This window comes from Spea bombifrons, chromosome 6, assembly GCF_027358695.1.
Source record: "Spea bombifrons isolate aSpeBom1 chromosome 6, aSpeBom1.2.pri, whole genome shotgun sequence".
Classification (NCBI taxonomy): domain Eukaryota; kingdom Metazoa; phylum Chordata; class Amphibia; order Anura; family Pelobatidae; genus Spea; species Spea bombifrons.
The window spans coordinates 8,637,119-8,657,056 of NC_071092.1; the positions used below are offsets into that span (position 1 = coordinate 8,637,119).

General features: G+C 41.9%; 1 protein-coding gene across 1 annotated transcript; it reads left to right on the plus strand.

The window, feature by feature from the left end:
* Positions 1-221: 221 nt before the first annotated feature.
* Positions 222-16,656, plus strand: OXTR (oxytocin receptor). The gene is made up of 2 exons (XM_053469331.1): positions 222-2,059; positions 16,035-16,656. Exons 1-2 carry the CDS (start codon positions 1,144-1,146, stop codon positions 16,283-16,285), a joined length of 1,167 nt encoding a protein of 388 aa, XP_053325306.1. The 5' UTR covers positions 222-1,143; the 3' UTR covers positions 16,286-16,656.
* Positions 16,657-19,938: the final 3,282 nt, after the last annotated feature.

Consider the following 19,938-nt stretch of genomic DNA (forward strand, 5'->3'; position numbering starts at 1 on the left):
TGGCTAAAGCGCAAAAGCTGAGGGGTCATTGGGGAAAAACCCACTTCATCTATCATAAGTGAATTTATGAATCAAAGCTTACAAATATGTTTCCAATGGCATTTTGACTAACAAATCACATTTTGGGGGAGGGAGCTGTCTGACATGTGTAAATACCCCTCCCCAAGTGTCTGTTGTCATAGTGTGACAGTAAACCTACCTAGTGTATGCATCAGCACCATACTGACAGTCAGCTGCAGCGATTCACCCCGACCCGACTGCAAAAAGCTGCGGAAAAATCGTGTCCTGAGGCGCCATCTAGTGGCCATCATGTAATTACTGCCGCTGATCTTCTCACCTCCTGCCCGATGTATATATTAATTCCTATGTGGCTTCTCTATGACTGCTGCTGGCTCCACTTTCTCCCAGTCTACAAGCAAAGCGTGGAGCAGAGAGGATGCTGCCAGGCAAGAGGCTCCTCATAACAGCAGACTCATACTGGGCATGAATGGAGCCAGGCATTTGGAGGGAGGGATCTACTCAAACATCTCACAGAGGTGAGAATCTCTCTCCAAACTGGGGCTTGGGAGGAGGAGGAGAGTGCGCTGTACTGGGTACTGGTCGTGTGGGTAGACTACCTTCAGTTCTGGACAAGGTAATAAGAGGGATACAGCAGCTTGTGAGGGTACAATCTTTAGGACCTACAAGGGGACAAAGTGAAGAGAGGTAAAGAAGGGGTTAATGGTCCTGGCATTGGCTGAAAGGGTTTAAAATATGCTCCTGGACGTTGGATTTTCATCAGGCTTCCTACAGAAGAAAAAGAGTGCAATTGACGCATATGTTTCCCTGGACTGCTAACAGGTAATTGCGCTTCTAAAGATGAATGGACATTAATACACTCCCCCCCCCCAACCATATTTCATTAATTTAAGGAGGGGGTCCGAAATCCCGAAGAGGAGGGAGGGGCTGAAAAATACCACCTCTGCCTCTTGAAGGGAGTAGAGCTTGTCAAGGGATATTAGGCGTAAGCACCAAGAGCAATACCCACAACTTAACCCTCTGCCCAGGGGTAGGTGGGTGTAGAGGGGGAGATGTTTTACTGTATGGGATGATACACAAGCCTGATAAGTAAACACCTGGTCTTCAGCCTCTAATCAACTGGACATGGAGGACCTGTGCCTTAACTGTTCTAGTGCGGAGGTCAACTCACCATGGGGCAACTTTAGCCAGGACAACAGGACTCAAGATAACACCTCCAGCAGGGACCCTCTGAAGAGGAATGAAGATGTGGCCAAGGTGGAGGTGGCAGTGTTGGCTCTGATCCTGTTCCTGGCTCTAGTTGGCAATATCTGTGTCCTAATCGGGATCCACATCAACAGACACAAACACTCCCGCATGTACTTCTTCATGAAGCACCTAAGCATTGCTGACTTGGTGGTCGCTTTATTCCAAGTGTTGCCCCAGCTCATATGGGACATCACCTTCAGGTTCTATGCCCCTGACTTCCTCTGCAGATTGGTCACCTACCTGCAAGTGGTGGGAATGTTTGCTTCCACCTACATGCTCCTGCTGATGTCCCTGGACAGGTGCCTTGCCATCTGCCAACCTTTGAGATCTTTGCACAGGAGAGCTGACTGTGTCTATGTGGTTCTAACTTGGGTTGTCAGCTTTCTGCTCAGCATACCCCAGACCTTCATCTTTTCCCTACAGGACGTTGGTAACGGGGTTTATGACTGCAAATCGGATTTTATCATGCCCTGGGGACCCAAAGCCTACATCACATGGATAACACTATCTGTGTACATCATCCCTGTCATAATCCTCAGCATTTGCTATGGGCTCATCAGCTTCAAGATTTGGCAGAATATCCGCTTGAAGACCGTTTGTGAAAGCAACGTCAGGCTGAGCTCAAGCCGGAGGGCTACAATCTCAAGAGTGAGTAGTGTCAGGCTTATCTCCAAGGCCAAGATCCGGACAGTCAAAATGACCTTCATCATAGTCTTAGCCTACATCATCTGCTGGACCCCTTTCTTCTTTGCCCAGATGTGGTCGGTATGGGATCCTGAAGCTCCAAAAGAAGGTAGGATGCTCTAGATCTTATTTCTGTTCAAGTTAATGATGGGTCGGTATATCTATTATTAATGATCAAATAGCTCTGTTTATAACACAAAATGCACAAACACCTGTTCTCAAACATTACTAGATGCTGTACAGCCCTACATAATTTGTTGGCACTTAAAAAATAAAATAATAAAACAATTATAATAATAATAATAATTGAGCAGTAAATCAATATGGCAAAAATGGTTTTCTCAGGTCAAAAAGGCATTTATTGAAAATTCTACATATTACAGATTAGTACAAAAGAGGTGATCTTTAAGCTGTTTGGCATAGATCTACCCCAAATCCCTTGCATTACCGGTTTTGTGTCTCTAGGCTTGCTTGGTGTAGTAAATTACTACAAATAAACACACGGAATGTTGTCTCACAAATTAACAAACATTATTTACTAGAACCTTACATTATATTATATTTGGAAATATTGTTTGATTATTCAATATTAACTATTATTCAATTGCCCCCAAACCTGTTGAGGGCAGCCAAGTTCTTGTCAAGATTAAAGTGTATATATATATATATATATATATATATATATATATATATATATATATATATATATATAAGAGGAAATTCTGTGATAATTGTGTAACAATGACCCTAGAAACCAATGTGATACTCTGACCTGCAAAATAAAACTTACATTTTGTGTGTACAGTTTTTCCCAAAGTTCTGAGGATAGAAGGGTTATTAGGTTTGAAGCTCTAAGAGTCTACGCCTAGGGAGATGACTTGACAGAAAGTCCATAAAAATCCTGTACAATAAATTAATCTGATGGATTCTCCAGTAGCGCAATCAACACAAATCTAAACAACCAACATCTTCATACATTTAGATAAAGCTGGAGATACCAGAAGTTCCTTATCATGGAGACATTGTGATGTCCTAACTAGTGGATTGGTCCATAACGTGGTTCCTTGAGCATTCAAGTCACCGTTGAAGACCCTCTACCTGAGAAGTTGTTCATGCCCAGTCTTACACCTCACCAGCCATAATAAAGCCACAATCTCTTTTTTTTGAGAGCTCCACTACAGTTCTTCTTCCTTCGGATTAATATTGTTCATTTTTGTGAACACCTTCCTAAGGAACAGCTCCTGTAAAAAATGTTTCTCACCAATAAGTCCCCTGCGACCCCTTTAACGAAGTTGTGTGGCTAGCTTGTTTTTCTCTGTAGCTCCAGGTTTTGATACATTTTATTACATTATTTTTTTCTGCAGCAAAAAAACCCAAAAACATTCTTGTCTGTTGTGTGTAAATAGGATTGGTGCATGATTCCTAGCAATGCCAAATCGCTGCAGTAACACTCTATGGCTGGAATGTGTGAGGATAAACATTGTATTGTAATATTGCAAAATAAGATATACAAATTTGGAGATTTTATGAATCAGGGTCCCAGCGTGATCATTCCAAGGGATGCGCCTTAGTACCGAAAAACAAGATAATTTAATGCAATTGCACACAACACAATGTTTAATTTATATACCACTTAAAATCCCAGCAACATACAGTATACATGCATCTAAAGCATGAAGGGGTACCGGCTAACTCAGTTCATAAGTTTTGTATGCTGAAACATGCTATTTTTAAACATTTTCAAGAACGTCGCGCTGCATAATCAGTATGAGCCTAGACTTGGGGGCTCCCAGCTCAGAGATTCTTATTTCATTGCATAGATATGGATCATGATGTTACAGACTCACTTATATCTGTGATGGTGGGTTGTGTTGGCCTGCAGAAACATGTCAACATCATCATTTCCTCAACAGAACAAACACATTTTTAACAGACCAATAAATGTGTCATATTGACAATAATCGATTGCCAAAAGGTAGCTTTATGGCAGTTGTTATAGCTTTCATAATTTCCGGCAGGAGTTTTGATGAGCACAGACCGCCTTATGATTATAGAAGTTGAGACGCTTTCCTGTCCAGTCTTTGCTGGTCTCCTGCTGGCCACCAAAGATAGACAACCCCTGGCACTCCAGCTACTATGGTTTCCACCAGCATCTGGAGAGGTTGTTTAGTAGGTTTGGTAGAGATGATCAGTTTTTATTAAATAGATTCTATAAAACAAAAAATGTTCCATTATGGGGGAGATAATGAGGCAGCCAAACTTTCCATCCCCCATAGCTACACTTCTCCCTTCTCTAGTTAAAACGTTCCTTCCTTCATCCGACTCAACCCTCTATGCACCCTCATCTATTGAAAAACTGATGGAAAATTCATTTCATTTGCACATAATTAAGACTACTTCAAAACGGCAGCTTCATCTCCAGAACGCCAGGAAAATCAACAAAACATCTTCAGCTATTGCTTATGACTGAGAAGGCAGAAGTGGTTTTATTTTTTACCCTCTTAAGGGGTGAAAATCTATGCAGAGATCAAAGCAGGTGTTGAACTTGCGGGCTGATTCTTGACAGCATGGCACCTTAAATAAAATTAAATCGGTAAAATTAGCCTCGGAATAAACCTCAAATGATTTCATTTACCTGCCCAGGTAAACGGCGGAAGTGTGGTAAGCCAGCTGTCTGAAAAGCGAGTTCAATTTAGTCGAGACAGAATATTTCAGACAGTTCCAGTGGAATTTGTAGTATTTCTGTAAAAGTTGACGGCTCTGTGGATATGACAAGGTCTCTTTGATCTGTTTGCACCCAAACGTGGTTCTCCAATACATTATTTATTAGAGAAGTGTGTCTGGAAAGGCAGGTTTTGGTATGATATTGGTCCATTACTGAGCCGGTTTCAGTTTATAGAAACAGCTTCTCCGACCTGGAATCTGCTACTTGTGATGAAAGCGTTCTTGTCAACATTTTCAAACAATTTCCAGGGTCGGCTTGCCACAGGCTAGCCACGTGTGCGCAGCATTGAGTCGCTTGGAAAGAATTTAAAGCGGGTATATAAATGGCACTTCAATAAAAGCCGAAGATCGAGTGTAGTTTAACATGCGATAGCCGAGTGATTCCGTTAAAATATGCAACTTGCAATTTCAAGGGATTCTCCAGAACTCCCCCAAAATGCATTTCTCAGATCCACTCATAGTGTGAGGGCAGCCTGGGACACTGGGATACCCCTTTATTTCAAAAGAGACTAAAATTTGGAGTTTTAGAGTTGAGGATTGAAATATTTCCACTGTTCCGCTGAATACTTTGGATATAAGGGAAGCGTTTGGTTTTCTACTCAAGCCACAACGTCCAAACATTTAAAAAGCGTTAATCATGTGCTGGATAGTAGCCAAGCTGATCTATTGGACAGATTCCACTCCCATGAGATAAGGGGGAACATAAAAGGTTGTATTTATCAAAATTATCCTCATGAGAAGCATTTCTCAAAAGCAAGATTTTCTCGAGTTCTTCTAAGCTCTGCTGATTACACCGGTTTGCCTGCATTTTAAGAAAAACACTCTGATTACCACTCACTTTATAATACAATAAGCGGGACAATCTGCTTGTTTGATTTGAAAATACTTCCCACTTTCAGTCGGGACACAGTAAGTGATTCACAGACTTCAGGTAAAGCCTAAGGCAGGGTGACCAGGTTCCTACTGCAACCAGAACAATGTCATCGGGCATTTTAACCGGTCCTAACTTAACATTTATTCGACATACTACATGTACAGTTATATGTATTCATGGACACAGACCTCCCAAATGTCCCTTTTCATTAGGACCAGTCCCTCTATGCAGGGGTGAGACTAGCATCGCTGGCCCTTGGGTGTGGGATTTAATCAGCCCCACCAATAACACACACACTAACACGCAAAGTTTACTAATAACGACACACTCGCTCACTCTAACACCATACTCACCTTGCGCAAAACCCCAAAACAGCTGTGCACAGGGTTCTACAGCCCTAAAAGCCCCAATATTTTGCGTAGAAACAGCAGGAAATATGTTTATAACTAAAACATTTTACTTTCAGTCGAACATGCTTTTGCTGGCATCATGTGCGATCCTTATCTGACATCACTGTGTTGTGTGTTTTGTATACACAATTTGCAAAGTTTTTTTTGATGCCCCATCAGATGTGAAACACAGATCACATTCCCTAAATATCTGGCATTTTTGCCTTCATCTCACATACTATCACTAATGAGCGATCAGCTAGGGGCAGATCCAGAGCCACACCTCAGGAGGGGGCAGGCATACCCCAAAAAACACACAACCCCCCAACACACATAAACCAGACACCCCCCCATATCACCCTGACACCCACCCACCAACATAACCCAGACACCCATACACAACCCACAAATCCACCCACCAACCAACATCCCCCAGATACCTACCCACATAACCCACCCACCACCATACCCGGACACCCACCCATCCACATAACCCACCCACCAACAAACCCAGACACCCACCCACATAACCCACAAATACCACCCACCCACCAACCAACCAACATAACCCAGATACCTACCCATCCACATAACCCACAAACCACTCACATAACCCACCCACCACCATACCCAGACACTCACCCAGACACTCACCCATCCACATAACCCACCCACCAACAAACCCAGACACCCACCCACATAACCCACAAATACCACCCACCCACCAACCAACCAACCAACATAACCCAGATACCTACCCATCCACATAACCCACAAACCACTCACATAACCCACAAACCCACCAACCAACATAACCCAGATACCTACACATCCACATAACCCACCAACAAACCCAGACACCCACCCACATAACCCACAAATACCACCCACCCACCAACCAACCAACCAACATAACCCAGATACCTACCCATCCACATAACCCACCCACCAACATACCCAGACAGTCATCAGCCTACCTGTGATCAGGCAGGGAAATTAAGAAATCCTGGCGTGTAAGGCGTCCACGCGTTGAGTGGTTTACCCCTGGAGTCATTGTTAATGAAAGGAACTTCTGAGTGAACAGTACAAAGCTCTTCTGCCATTTAATGAGGTGTTGGCTAATCTTTATTACAAGCAGAATATATTATTGGCACATCTTAGAGAATTAATACATCTTATTTGACGAGCACCTGGGGGTGGCTGACACTGAAATTTTAGAGTAAAATGAAACACTGATAGCGTAAAGATTTTTAAAATGAATGAGCCTCAACTTCACCGGCTGCACCGTATTTTAGGGACTGATTAGCCAATCTAAAAAGTTTCAAAAAAATGGGTTTATCACCATAGCAACCAGTGGAGCGCTACACATATACATTGTACAGATTCCTGACCGACAAAGTGCTGCCCCTTGCATTATGTGGGCTGTGTAAAGTCACAGATGGAACCAGTTACTCGTTTATACATCCCACTTACTGCAGGCCAGCGAAGGTCAGTAACACATGAATTGTATATGTGCACACCTGGGGTCTCCCTCTCCTGTTCCTTATATGCATACCTGGGAACTTTTGGGCTCGACTACCCGGAGCTTACCCATGCTGGATGCGGCCAGGACTGCCGACGTCAGTCAGCGTTACAGTCGACGTCAATGGACTAGGCGAGAAGTGGGGCCTCGCAAGACCTCGCTCCTGTGACCCGGAGAACCAGAGAAGCGGCACTTCACAAGTATGCTTATAGGGAAGGCAGAAAAGCGGCATGTCCAAGTTAAAGGGACACTAATTAATTCATGTAAAAGTTCTAAGAGTAATACATGGCGGAAAAGAGAGGGATTTATGCCCCAAAGAGGGACTCCCCATCCTAGAACGGATCCCCGCCACAACTAGTGGCCTTCAACATGTAAAATCTATATGGAAAAAACTCTGAGTCAACCCATGTCATTGGGAACCCTGCATTATTTGGGATGTGTAAAGTCACAGCCAGGACTCCCAAAACAGAAGTGCTTCTTTCACAAAGTCATGAACAGAGTTATTGATCATCCCCGTCCGAGACTTGCTCAGCTCAAATACATCAGTGTGAGGAATAACTTCTCCCCACTCACTGGCCTTGTGTGCACCTCCCAAAAATAACATTTCCCTAATAGGTCGGCTCTTTGCTTTCCATCCAGATCAAACCACCACATTGTGCAATCCATCAGCAGCTTTCAATTAAAATACTTTTGCGCTGCGTTAAAAGTGCCAATGTCTCCAAATAATGATTTTACAAACAGCTGCAAAGGGTCCACGGGCTTACTATTCAGCAAGAGGGATGGGAAGCGACTTTCTATATGTGGAACAATCATCAGCAGGAGTTTCCTGCCAACTAAATGTTGAAGTTTACACCCGGGAAATGTTGCATATGGTTTAATTGGCGCAATCATCAGACAAATACCATTGGTTGCTATGGTGATAGCATCACTTTGCTGACAACCCCATTGTGTCAATATGCAAAATATTTAATAAGAACAAGGGCGTTAATAGCAATACCAAAAAAACAAATTAATTTAGAATTTCATGGAATTCCTAAATCTATTGGATGGAGAGGAAACATCTTTGTAACTGAGACCCCAGGCATGAATTCACTAAATATTGAGTTGAGGAGATGGAATTTCACACGGAGGCTCTGGAAATCAGGCTTGATGACAAGGTTTTTGGGTCAGTGTGTTTAATCTCCAGGTGGAGGAGCAGCATTTGACCCTGGTCAGTGGTCCCTTGGCATCTACCATTTGGCACAGTGGCCAAAGTCTTGGCTTTTTACTGCAGCTTTTATACATCGTTCTCTTACAGTCAGAGATATTATCTGGTGTCCGTTATATCTATGAACTAACGAGTAAATGTAAACAGAAATCCCTCCTTCTTTCCAAGGGTCTTACCATTTCCCGCCAAGTTAGAGCTTGTCCTGGATGTTCTTTGGAGAGCTGGCATTTGTGAGCTCTTTATTCTAATTGATGCATATGAGAAGAGAGAAGGTAGTGTTGAAAGTTATTTTACAAGGCAGCATTGAAACTATTATCATCCATGGTCTTGTCCAATTTTTTCCCCGCAGTGGTCATAAATCGTACATGCTGCCAGCTGACATATTGATTTGTCATAAAAGCCATGGAGAAGCCCTTAAAATACTAGTTGGTCACTACTTACCTAACTGCTTCATCATTAAATGTTGTCCTTCTCTTCCCCCCTGGATAGGTATTGAAGGTCTTGGCCATAGGTTGAGGACGAAACATGTCACGTTGGGGACTGTAAAAAGGAAGGCATGATTGACAACCAACTGTATGCCAATAGACCCCTTTTTATAACAGGGACATTAAAATTGTAATGGGGAATTTCTTTCTTCTGGATTTCCTTCTGAATGCTGCTGTATTCATTCATGGGCTAAACGTTTTGTGTTGATCTGAACAAACGCCCCTCAATTATTTCGAATCGGAATCCCAAACATAATTTTGATTTCAGGACCATTATTGTCAAATAATTGATTGGTCTCTAGATTATTATACTCCTTCTATAGAATAAGGCAATTATTTATCCCAAGCATCCTTTCTCACTCCTAAGTGTGAAGGATTGTATTTGTAATCATGGCTCATTTAGTATTTCGGGATGGTCTTGTTGTGTATGCAATCTTCTGCGTTTCTGCTCAGTCTCAAACCAAGGTCACGGTAGGTCCTGCTCACGGTGCGTTGCATACAAATGCATTTTACTCGCCGGCGATTGTTATTTCCCGTGGATGATCAGTGTTTTCAGCCAGCTCTGTGCCATCAGATCGATAGCTTTAGTGGTAGCCAGCATGGGTAATGAGGACAAACGTGATTGGGGAACCTCTGTGGGTGACATCTGCTGCCCACCTAGAGGGGAAGAGAAGATCATCCTCTTCAGATGCTGTCACTTTGCGAGCAATCTGCATGCTGGCACGTTGTTCTGCAGATATTAGGCTGCAGCTGCATCTCTTTACTGGCAAATCTGCGCTTAATGGCGATAGTGAAAGGAGTACGGCAATGCAGTGGGAACCTATTGTAACGCATACAAATGTGTAGGTTGTCTATGATTTTATACTGATTGTGTCATGCTGTATTTTTATCGTCGATTCCATGGTACATTGATCTCTTCTTTCTATCATTGCCACTCCTTATAATAGGCATATGCGGATGTCTGACAAACTTTAGGGTACAGATGACCAACCACTGACTCATTTGCTAACCCCATTGAAAGTAGAGTTTACGCTAAGTGGTCATATTCCGCAAAATTCACCCCAAATAGCCATTCGAAATCTGCTATGAAACTGGTCTTGGTGAACTCTGTTGAGTGGTTTTCCGAATACAGGTGATCGTCATGAAGAAAGAGATGCTTTTTTCACCTTAAGGGTGCATTTGAGTTAGCATGGTCCTTGGGGAAAATACACCCTAAAGTAGTGGTGACCTTTATAACAATAGTTCTTATTTAACTGTAGCGGATCTGGCTGGTGGAGAAGACTAGGACATTGACCAGAGTGGAGCAGAAAGCCTACTAACAGACTGCCCTTAAACTAACCCTTAATGTTGGTTAAGAAAAGTCATTAAGCCCTCATCCACTTAATGCAGCGTCATCGTCTCACTATGACCTTTGTAAAAATCCTAATGGAAAGTCATATGCTCCACTTGCAGCCTCTCCACCTCCCTGGTCAATACTGGGGTCATCAAGGCTTCCTCTCTTATCATCATGCATGCTTATTAATACATTTACTGCATATATCTCAAAGGATTATATCTGTGGGAGGTCTGGCCAGGCAGGGGGTCCTTGGGATAACAGGGGGGGCTGCAGAAATATGATTTATAAATTCAATGAGACCTGCCTGTCGTGTGCAGCCCCTTACATCACACTGGAACCGTAACATCAGACCGTAGAGTAAGCAGAGACGTCACGTAAATAATATACCAGTGCATTACTGCATTTCATTTAATAACATGGACAAAGTGCTAAATCACACCATTAATTTATACGGCAGCTACTGCTGGATATTATAATTATATATAATTATTTATAATATATAATTAAAGTTCCCAATTAACTCTGAACACTGAAAGTCACAGCATCGTTAATCCACATTATTTATAAACATTATTTTCTAGTGTGAAACTTAAACAAATAATACTCAATAAGGAGCAGGTAGGGGATTTATTGCCTGGTTCGTTTTAGGAATTATTATGAAGTTTCTAGCTTCACTCTTGATTGACAACTTTTAATACGAAGGTCTAAACATGGCTTGTCTCCAGCGGTTTATTTAAGACCATTTAAGCTATACATGCAATAGCATTTTGGTGGCGCCAGTCCTTATCATTCAGTTATCAGCCACCGGTCGCCTCCAGTTATTGTTCTGATTATCACATCTGACATCCTTTAGGAGCTGGGAACAGTGAGATATTTCTATGATTAGAAAGGAACCTTTTCTTAGCCTTAAGGTGCAGCCTTTTGTCTATATGTTCACAGTGCATTTTGCGGCTGTTAACCTCTGTTCTTATCGAATTGATCTTATGGATAAATCATCTTTATTCCATATTGTTGGTTGGTTTTTTGTTTGACTCCTGGGACTAGCAAGACAAATCAGGGAAACAACTAAGTTCCTGAAGCCAAGGAAATGATTAGGGAGCAACGCAGCACGTATAGAAGACAAGGTGGAACCAATAGATTTTCTTATTGGAGTAGAATTTAAGTTCTGCAACACTGTTTCATATTGAAACATTCTACATAAATATACTAGAAACATATGGAACCACACGATCTGTCTCGTGACTAAGTATTCCTTTGACCTGAATTCCCAAAATATTATTTTACTGATTACAGTAACAATTTGACTTACAGAAACAACAGGTTATACTATTAGGACCTTCTTGTGTGTATGACATAATAGGGACCATATTAAAGGGATGCTCCAGCCATCATATGTCCTTTAATGGATACGATAGGTGTAGGAATGCTTTAACTCTTCATGGTGTCTCCCTTGCTCGTGTTTTTGGGGATTCTGTAGAAGCCACTCAACTCCAGTGCTGGCTTTGCAACCACTGCAAGGGTTAAGACACTGTGCACATGTGGGAAAGTGCTTCCATCCACTGATTGGCTGCTTCAAGCAACCAATCAAGGGCAAGAATCATTGGACTACAGTGGAGGAGGGCTGCTGTAGGGCTGCAGCTTCTACCTCCGGTTAGTTTTTATTTCATTTTTGTCCATTTTTGAAGAACACAGTGTACACAGAGTACTTTTTAGGTGCATTATTCTTTATTGGAACAGTCAGGAACCGTAAACTGTGCCTTTAAATTTCTGTTCCCAGGGTCCTCCCCATAAAATAATTTATTTCCCCATTATCTGTATTTAATTCATTGAAAGTGGTTTATTCAACATTTGTATAGCAGAATGAGAAGAAGGTACATTTAAACTGATCATCTCCAAATTAATTACACAGATAGAAGAGCTTAATTTAGTTATTCTAAAAATGTTGAAGATGATAGTTTCTCTTTAAACTCCAAAGTAATAATCTGGAAAAGTTGAGATTGTCCATATGATCCAGGTCGCTGGTGGTTTATTCATGGATGTTAGCTATGATTGACAGGATTGCTAATTTAAAACTGGACAAATATAAATATTGCATCATGCAGGATAGGTTGTGACATGGCTCATCTTATGTACAATTTACACATTTGGCAAAACCGAATCCAGTGTTATATAAAATTCTGTGCAGCTTTTGTCGCAGACTAGCCTCATCACGATTTTAATGGTCACACTGAACTTTTATCCGCTATCAGGTTGTGACATGAGCGCTGGCATAACTACAGGGGCTGCAGCGGTGCAACCCCTTGCTCCTGTCTCAAAATAGTCATGAAAGGGCCCTTCCGACCTGGACCGCACTGCTTCACGTGTCCCGTAAGCAGCCGAACAGGAAGCTGTATAATTGTGTGTGTGAACATGGATGTGTAGGTGTTTGTGTAAGCATGGATGTGTAGGTGTGTGTATGTGTGAGCATGGATGTGTGTGTGTGTGAGCATGGATGTGTAAGTGTGTGCATGCATGGATGTCTAGGTGTGTGTATGTGTGAGCATGGATGTCTAGGTGTTTGTGTAAGCATGTATGTGTAAGTGGGTGAGATGGGTTGTGTGTTAGAATGAATGTGTATGTGTGTGTTAGTGATTATGAGTAAGTGTGTGAAATATGTGTAAGTGCGCTTGCATATGTGTGCCCGAGTGTATGTTGGAAGGAGGGGGGAGGCAAGGGGCAAAGAAGGCACTGACAAGTTGTAAAGTTGGGGGGCCCCGGGGAAATTTTCACACCAGGGCCCTGTGGTTTCTAGTTACGCCCCTGCACATGAGGGATGCAGATTGTGGACCGATGGGTTCCCAGGTTAACACAGATTGAAGGGATTCTCTCTACCTATCATATTAATGTATTAATGTATTTACAGCAGAAAAAACAGGCAGACTAGATGGAGGTCTTTTATTTTGTATTGTGAGAAGCCTCATAATGCAGCCATGCTTGGTCCAGGAGATGGGTAGAAGTACCAAGCCACTAATTGTATCAGGATTAGAGAATGTGAACCTTGATGGTTTATATTTATAAGTAGACTGTCAGGATTGTTTGTAGGAATTGTTGGACCAGTAGCCAAAAATAATGTGAAGCAGTTTTGTTTTTCTTGGTCTCATTAAGATCTAAATAGATTGTGGGTTTCTAAGCGCTCAGCCTCCCAATATCATGCATCCATTTTCCTGCAGATCCTTACTATATATTTTCTGGTTTGTGGTTTAACGAGTCCCCCGCACTCTGATGCACAATAGCGTGGAAAACCGACCTGTAGAAAGAAGCCTGCTGCCACCTGCAGGCCGTGAAGGGATTAGCGTGTTTTAACCCTTCCAAATTCTCAAAGCCATCTTAACCCTCTATGAGGGTGATGTAAACTATAAGTCCCTTATTGAATGTCTAGACAAGCAGCTTGGTGAGTATCGTGGGAAATAATTCATAGCAGCGGCAGCGTGAGAAAGCACATTTTTTGACAGCTCTATCACTTACCCCGAGTTTACGCAGAAAGTCATGTCTTCTGGGTATAAAGAGGGGGCACCACATTTTTACATTACTTTTCTTTAATGGAGCAGTTGTAGCAAAAGGTTTTTGATGACTATTTTGTTTTCCTAAAAAAATGTCCCCCAAGTTCAGCCAGGGTGCTTCTGCGGAGCATCTCATCACCCCTTCCATGATCTTGGGCATCTGTGTACCAGGTCAGTGGCATGCATGGGACAGAGTTAGCAAATTAGTTTTTAGTTGGAGGCCCTGTACTGTATTATTATTTATTGACCCATTAGTATTGTTTATTGACCCATTATTTCACCCAGTCTCGTCTTAGATTCAGGCTAACCATATACTTATCCCGTGCCTATTTAAATTCCCTCACTGTTTTAACCCCTACCGTTTCTGCTGGGAAGCTGATCCCAATTTCTCAGTAAAGTAGAAACAAATGCATAGAATGAGGAAAATGGGCAAATGAAGGAAAGGGACTGCCATGAATAATTGGCCTAAATACACATGCCTCTATCCATTAGTCTCACGTCTCATACACCACGGTCCCCTTTAATTTTATAAAAGGAAGTTATTGTTCATTTCCAGATAAACGTGCAACACATTTCTCAGTAATGGATAGCAGATTGGACTGGACGTCGCTTTCAGATCAAAAGACATTGTCGAGTATCGTTATTTTTCTTTGTATATCATGTTTTAACTGACACACACGGCACTTAGTTGGGTTTATTCCCAGCTTTGGCCAGCGGCACTTAGCTTATACTTTTAAAGGCTGTTCCTAATTATAGAAAGTGCCAGTTCCTTCTTCTACCATAAGGTGCAAGTTAATTAAATGCATCCGATGGAACAGACAGCGCAATGATCTACACGGTGGAAGTTATATTTGTGGCTCTCTGAGTTCTCTATTAATGGATTCGCGAAACTAAATTATAAAAGCATTAGAAACATCTAGCAGATCAGACCCCTTCGGCCCGTCTCGTCTGCCCATTTTCCTGATGTGAAGACTCAGACCTTAATCAGTCGTTGTCCTCATCTGAGATTAAGGAGCCATATGCCTGTCCCATTCATGTTTAAATTCTCTCTGTATTAGCCTCTACCACTTCTGCTGGGAGGCTGCCCTTTTTATCTACCACACTTCTCGGTAAAGTAAGATTCTTCATTGTTTTGTACAATGTCTTGGACCTGAAAACCATCTTGAAGACGCTGTTCTGCAGACTAGACAGGCACTCCATAAATATTCAAGTTGACACCAATGGCTTAATCTCCAGATTTCCAGAGATACACGTGCCGTATACAGGACAGAGGGGATCACATAGTCTCCCGGGGGGCCGTGGCGGCTCAGTGCTGCCAGGCAGCTGTTTTGGGGTATGATGGCATGCTGTCACCATGGAAATACATGGCAGACCCAATAAACCCCTCTCATTCCTCCTTCCCAGCCAATATGACTCATGCAGAATAGGTTTTGGACTGTAAGTGAATAATTTCTCTTGTTCTGTCCGGAGACATAATACGGCGCGTGTCCTTAAAGAGGCCGCGGCCTCCTCTGTCTGACCACGCTCTCCATCTCTGTGACACAGCTCTGTAAATCCTTGAGTAAAGATGAAATACTCTGCCTGTTAATCCACGCGCAGATATAACATCCTCCGTGAATGAATCACTCTGCAAACCTGCCTGTATTCAACATAACACCACGCGGCTATTCTATTCCAAAATGCCAGCTTTCCACTATACGGGGCTTGTTCAATAAATAGCAAAATCCTTTAAAATACAAAATGCATTAACTGTGCCAGGGTCTGACTTTTCTTGAGTTTGGATTATACATAATGCAGGGCTACGCATGACAAACTGTTAAAGGGTCAGTGTCGGTCCTACGTAATCCACAATTAGGAGAGTGATTCAGCAACTGAATAAACCTCTCTGCTACTCTCATAAACTATCATGGAGCCCCTAGGCACCATCTGGCCCACAGCTGACCCTGGCCTGCTATACAATGCTGAGTTACTAATGTGGTTTCTCCTTGTTCCTCTCTCTCCGCTGCAGCCTCCATGTTTGTCATCGCCATGCTCTTGGGAAACCTTAACAGCTGCTGCAACCCCTGGATCTACATGTTATTTACCGGCCACCTTTTCCACGACTTATTGCAGCGTTTTCTGTGCTGTTCTGCCCGATACCTGAAGTCCAGACAGCAGGGAAGCGACCTGAGTGCAAGCAGGAAGAGCAACTCCTCGACCTTCGTACTGAGCCGCAAGAGTTCCAGCCAGAAGAGCATTACGCAGCCCACCATTGCATGAGCCTCCCAGCCGGCGAGACCACCCTTCACATATAACAGGGTTGGGTACACCTGTGATCTATAGAGGAATACATGGACTGTTCCACATGCACACGCAACCTCAGTCTATAGCTCAGTCTAATACACGACAAGGATTTGTCTCTTGTTCCCTAGGGGCTCTGTTGTTAGGGGGTTTAATAAAAATTAAAGAGGAAAAGATAAATAAACCAACACGCCATTGGACACTAAGGGCTGTTACTAAAACCTTCAAACAAAGGCCGGATCATTCAAAAATGTCATTATTATGGTAGGAACACATACATTTCAAACCAAGGGGGTCTAGGAAACGTCTTTGGAGCAAAATTAGATGTATACCAGATAAACAAGAAAGAACCACCTATATGTATAATCACTCACTGTATGGAAACTGATTGACTTATATGAATGAACACGTTTCTATTGTCCATTATTTGAATGTAAAATACACATGTAGCACCCAGGCACCTTAGCTTCATATGTGGTATATTTACACACACGATTCTGTATGCAGCACACACGGTATAGCCTATCTGGCATGTATGGCATGTAGCTAATCAGGGCAGGCAAGAATTTTGGAAGTGGGGTGCCACGATGAACTGAAAAATCAGGTTGATAGTTCTGATTGAGTAGCGTTTTGCAGCAGGTGATGTTCCTTGGTTCTTCAAGGTGCTAGATTAATATGTGTGCCTCTATTTAGCGCCTCTTACCAAAATCTGCCACGATGAGAAATCTGCTGGCCTAGTCTTACGAGATAGACATCGGGGGACATACAAGATCCCACAGGAGAAGGGTAAATGCTGGGTTATTTGCAGGACATCTTCGCTTTTCACGCTGTATAATTCACTGTTAAAGCGCAACTAGAAACTAAAAATGCACACAATTAGCTTTGAGGCTCAGGGATCTCTCTATGAGATTTCACATGCATCATCGGGGTCTAATGTGATCTTCTGAAAGCAAATCATGGCGCCCAGACAAGGCCCTCAAATGGCAGGTGCTTGATACATAATTTCACAGACTAGGCTGGGTAAGAAGGGGTCCTTTGCTACATTGTATCTTGGTGGTTACTTGGTCCAAGGAGAAGGAAGGACAGCTTCATCTGGACAAAAGAGGGTAGAACTGTTCGCAATGGTTGGTCTGGAAAGCTACATTGGAAGCAATGGTCTGGAAAATATCCCCACATGGTCGACTACCCTTTTAAAAGACAACCTTTTCAGACTCAGTGGTGATACTCAAGATAAAATGTACTTGGGTTCATGGGAGCTAATTATTTAGCATGTGCCGCAGAACTGTATTTTAGAGTTGAACGTACAAGAGATATCTGACCCCACTAAGACTTCATGGTACAACGTTTCAAGCTGTTCAAACATAGAGAGCAAGAACCCACCACAATCCATCATTTTTAGAGCAGACGTCTCCCATTAAGTTCTCCAAGAGACCAAACGATCAGGCTTTAGCGATTACCCCAATGGTATTTCATTTGGGATAGGATACACAATCTGAACTGGCGGCATGTCTTGAAGGGAGATTTGGGGTTATTATTTTTAGAAAAAATCATGCATGCATTGTGTCTAGTTCTAGGTTGGTTTAGGAGAAGTAAATATTTCATGCTACCTATGATTTATGAGGGTTTTTTTTTTGACACATGGTGGAAAACTAAGGCTTGATTACTACAATGCATCTGGTGGACCTTGATGGGTAGGTGGGCACCTTGTACCATCTGCACACTAATGGGGCAAATTGTGTTTGTGTTATCCTATGTACAAAAAAACCTACAAAATAGAGTGTTTGTAAAAAAAAATGCTTTCTATATGTATGTATATAAAATTGTGTGTTTATTTTCTATTTAAATGGAACAGACGGCTCGAAAACTGTACACAGAATTGATGGCAGAATCACTTTGGGGATAGTTTGTTTTATTTTACCCTTTTCAAACCAAAATAGCCTCTATCTTAACCCCTCAGCAATGTGACTGGGGCTAGTTTAACATTAAGCCAATGCCCGTCTTACATCTGGTATAAATGGTTTTGCTTCCAAAGATCTTTGGGTCCCACTTAGTTATCCACGCACTGTAAATATTTTTTTTTATAAAAAAACACGTTTACGTCAGAATTCAAAGATATGTGATTTATTCGGAGACGTTAATATTTTTTTTTTTTTTTGTTCTTATTAATAAAAATTAAAATTTATGATAAAGATCTTTAATAAATCCAGCTCTATCAGACTCGGTGTGCTAATTTTTTGGGTGTGTATATTTTGTGTTTACTAAACCATTAATAGAAATAGGATAGGATGAGTAAAATTTAGAAAAAATAGAGGAAAAGCTAGAAAAGAGCCAGATTTGGGGATAAACCTAATAATACATTGGTGAAAAAAAGCTAAACTTGATGACATACAACCGAGTCCATTCCACTGCATGTCCAGGACCATGTAAAACAGGGGTATAGACATGACTCCACAAAGGGACCATAAAGCTCCTCTACCTTTTCCTTTCATGGCACCTCAAGAAAGAAGTGCTCTACAGTGACGTATTTTGGCTGCCTTTAACTGCCCCACATGACCCACTTCTGCGCCCGCTGTCCTCTGTGTTGAGCATAGGGATACTTTGTTGAGTAAGTTTCTTACTTGTTGAGTAAGTTTGCTCTGGAGGATTTGCTGACAAGGCCTGATGGGTCAATAGCGTATATGGGCCTGATGGGTCAATAGGGTAATTATTATTATTTATTGTTTTATATAGCGCCATCAAATTCCGTAGCGCTGTACAATGGGTAGACAGGACATAACAAGTAGTATGTAATCTACTGCTTATGCAAAGAGGGGATGCCACCTCGCTAGAACTGTCCCCTTGACCTAGTTGACCTTGGCCAGATTACACCACTGATGTTCTAATTTGTTTTATGGACAGTCTAGCCCAGTGCATGGGATATGCAAATGTTATGCAAATATTATTATAAATTAATATTTATGGTATTTAGGAGTTATGGCATCCTTTGTACAGGTGGGGTAAGAAGAAGAAGAAGAAGGAGAGTATTTTCAAAACACGGAACAGACTAATATGCTGTATTTAACCTCCAATATCAATTTCTCCAGGGTAAAATGACTCCTTACTTTTAAAGGAAATATGTGATCTTAATTTATGACCTGAAATAATTTTAAAACAGGATGACAAATTGAGAATGGACATCCAGAATGAAATAAAATAAAAACCAACACCTATAACAATACAACAGAAAGCACACCGATACAAATAAGTTACAGACCAATACATGTAATCATTTACTGGCATTTTACTACCAGCACTCATAAAAGTGTAACTCCAAGGAAATCATTTTTGGGTAGCCTCAGCATTTGACTTTATACAGTGATGCTGCTACAAACAGGAGTAGGTACCATTAGGATAGGTCCCTGGGCCATCATTTAATTAGTTAAAGAATTTGTCAGCAGATAAGAACCATTTGAGATATCTAGCCAACCTGTTCTTCTAAAACTTAGTTGCTCCCTAGTGTTATTCTCAAGACAGCCATATGTCTATCCCTTGCATCCCTATATACCCTCCCTGTATTACTATTAACCCTTACAACCTGGAAGGAATTATATACCTACTGATATCATTGTAAGAGGTGCTCTGCTCCGCACTGT

Coding starts and splice junctions, on each gene's coding strand:
- OXTR (XM_053469331.1), top strand. CDS start 1,144: ATGGAGGACCTGTGCCTTAACTGTTCTAGTGCGGAGGTCAACTCACCA. Junction 2,060..16,034: donor TCCTGAAGCTCCAAAAGAAG/GTAGGATGCTCT, acceptor TCTCCGCTGCAG/CCTCCATGTTTGTCATCGCC.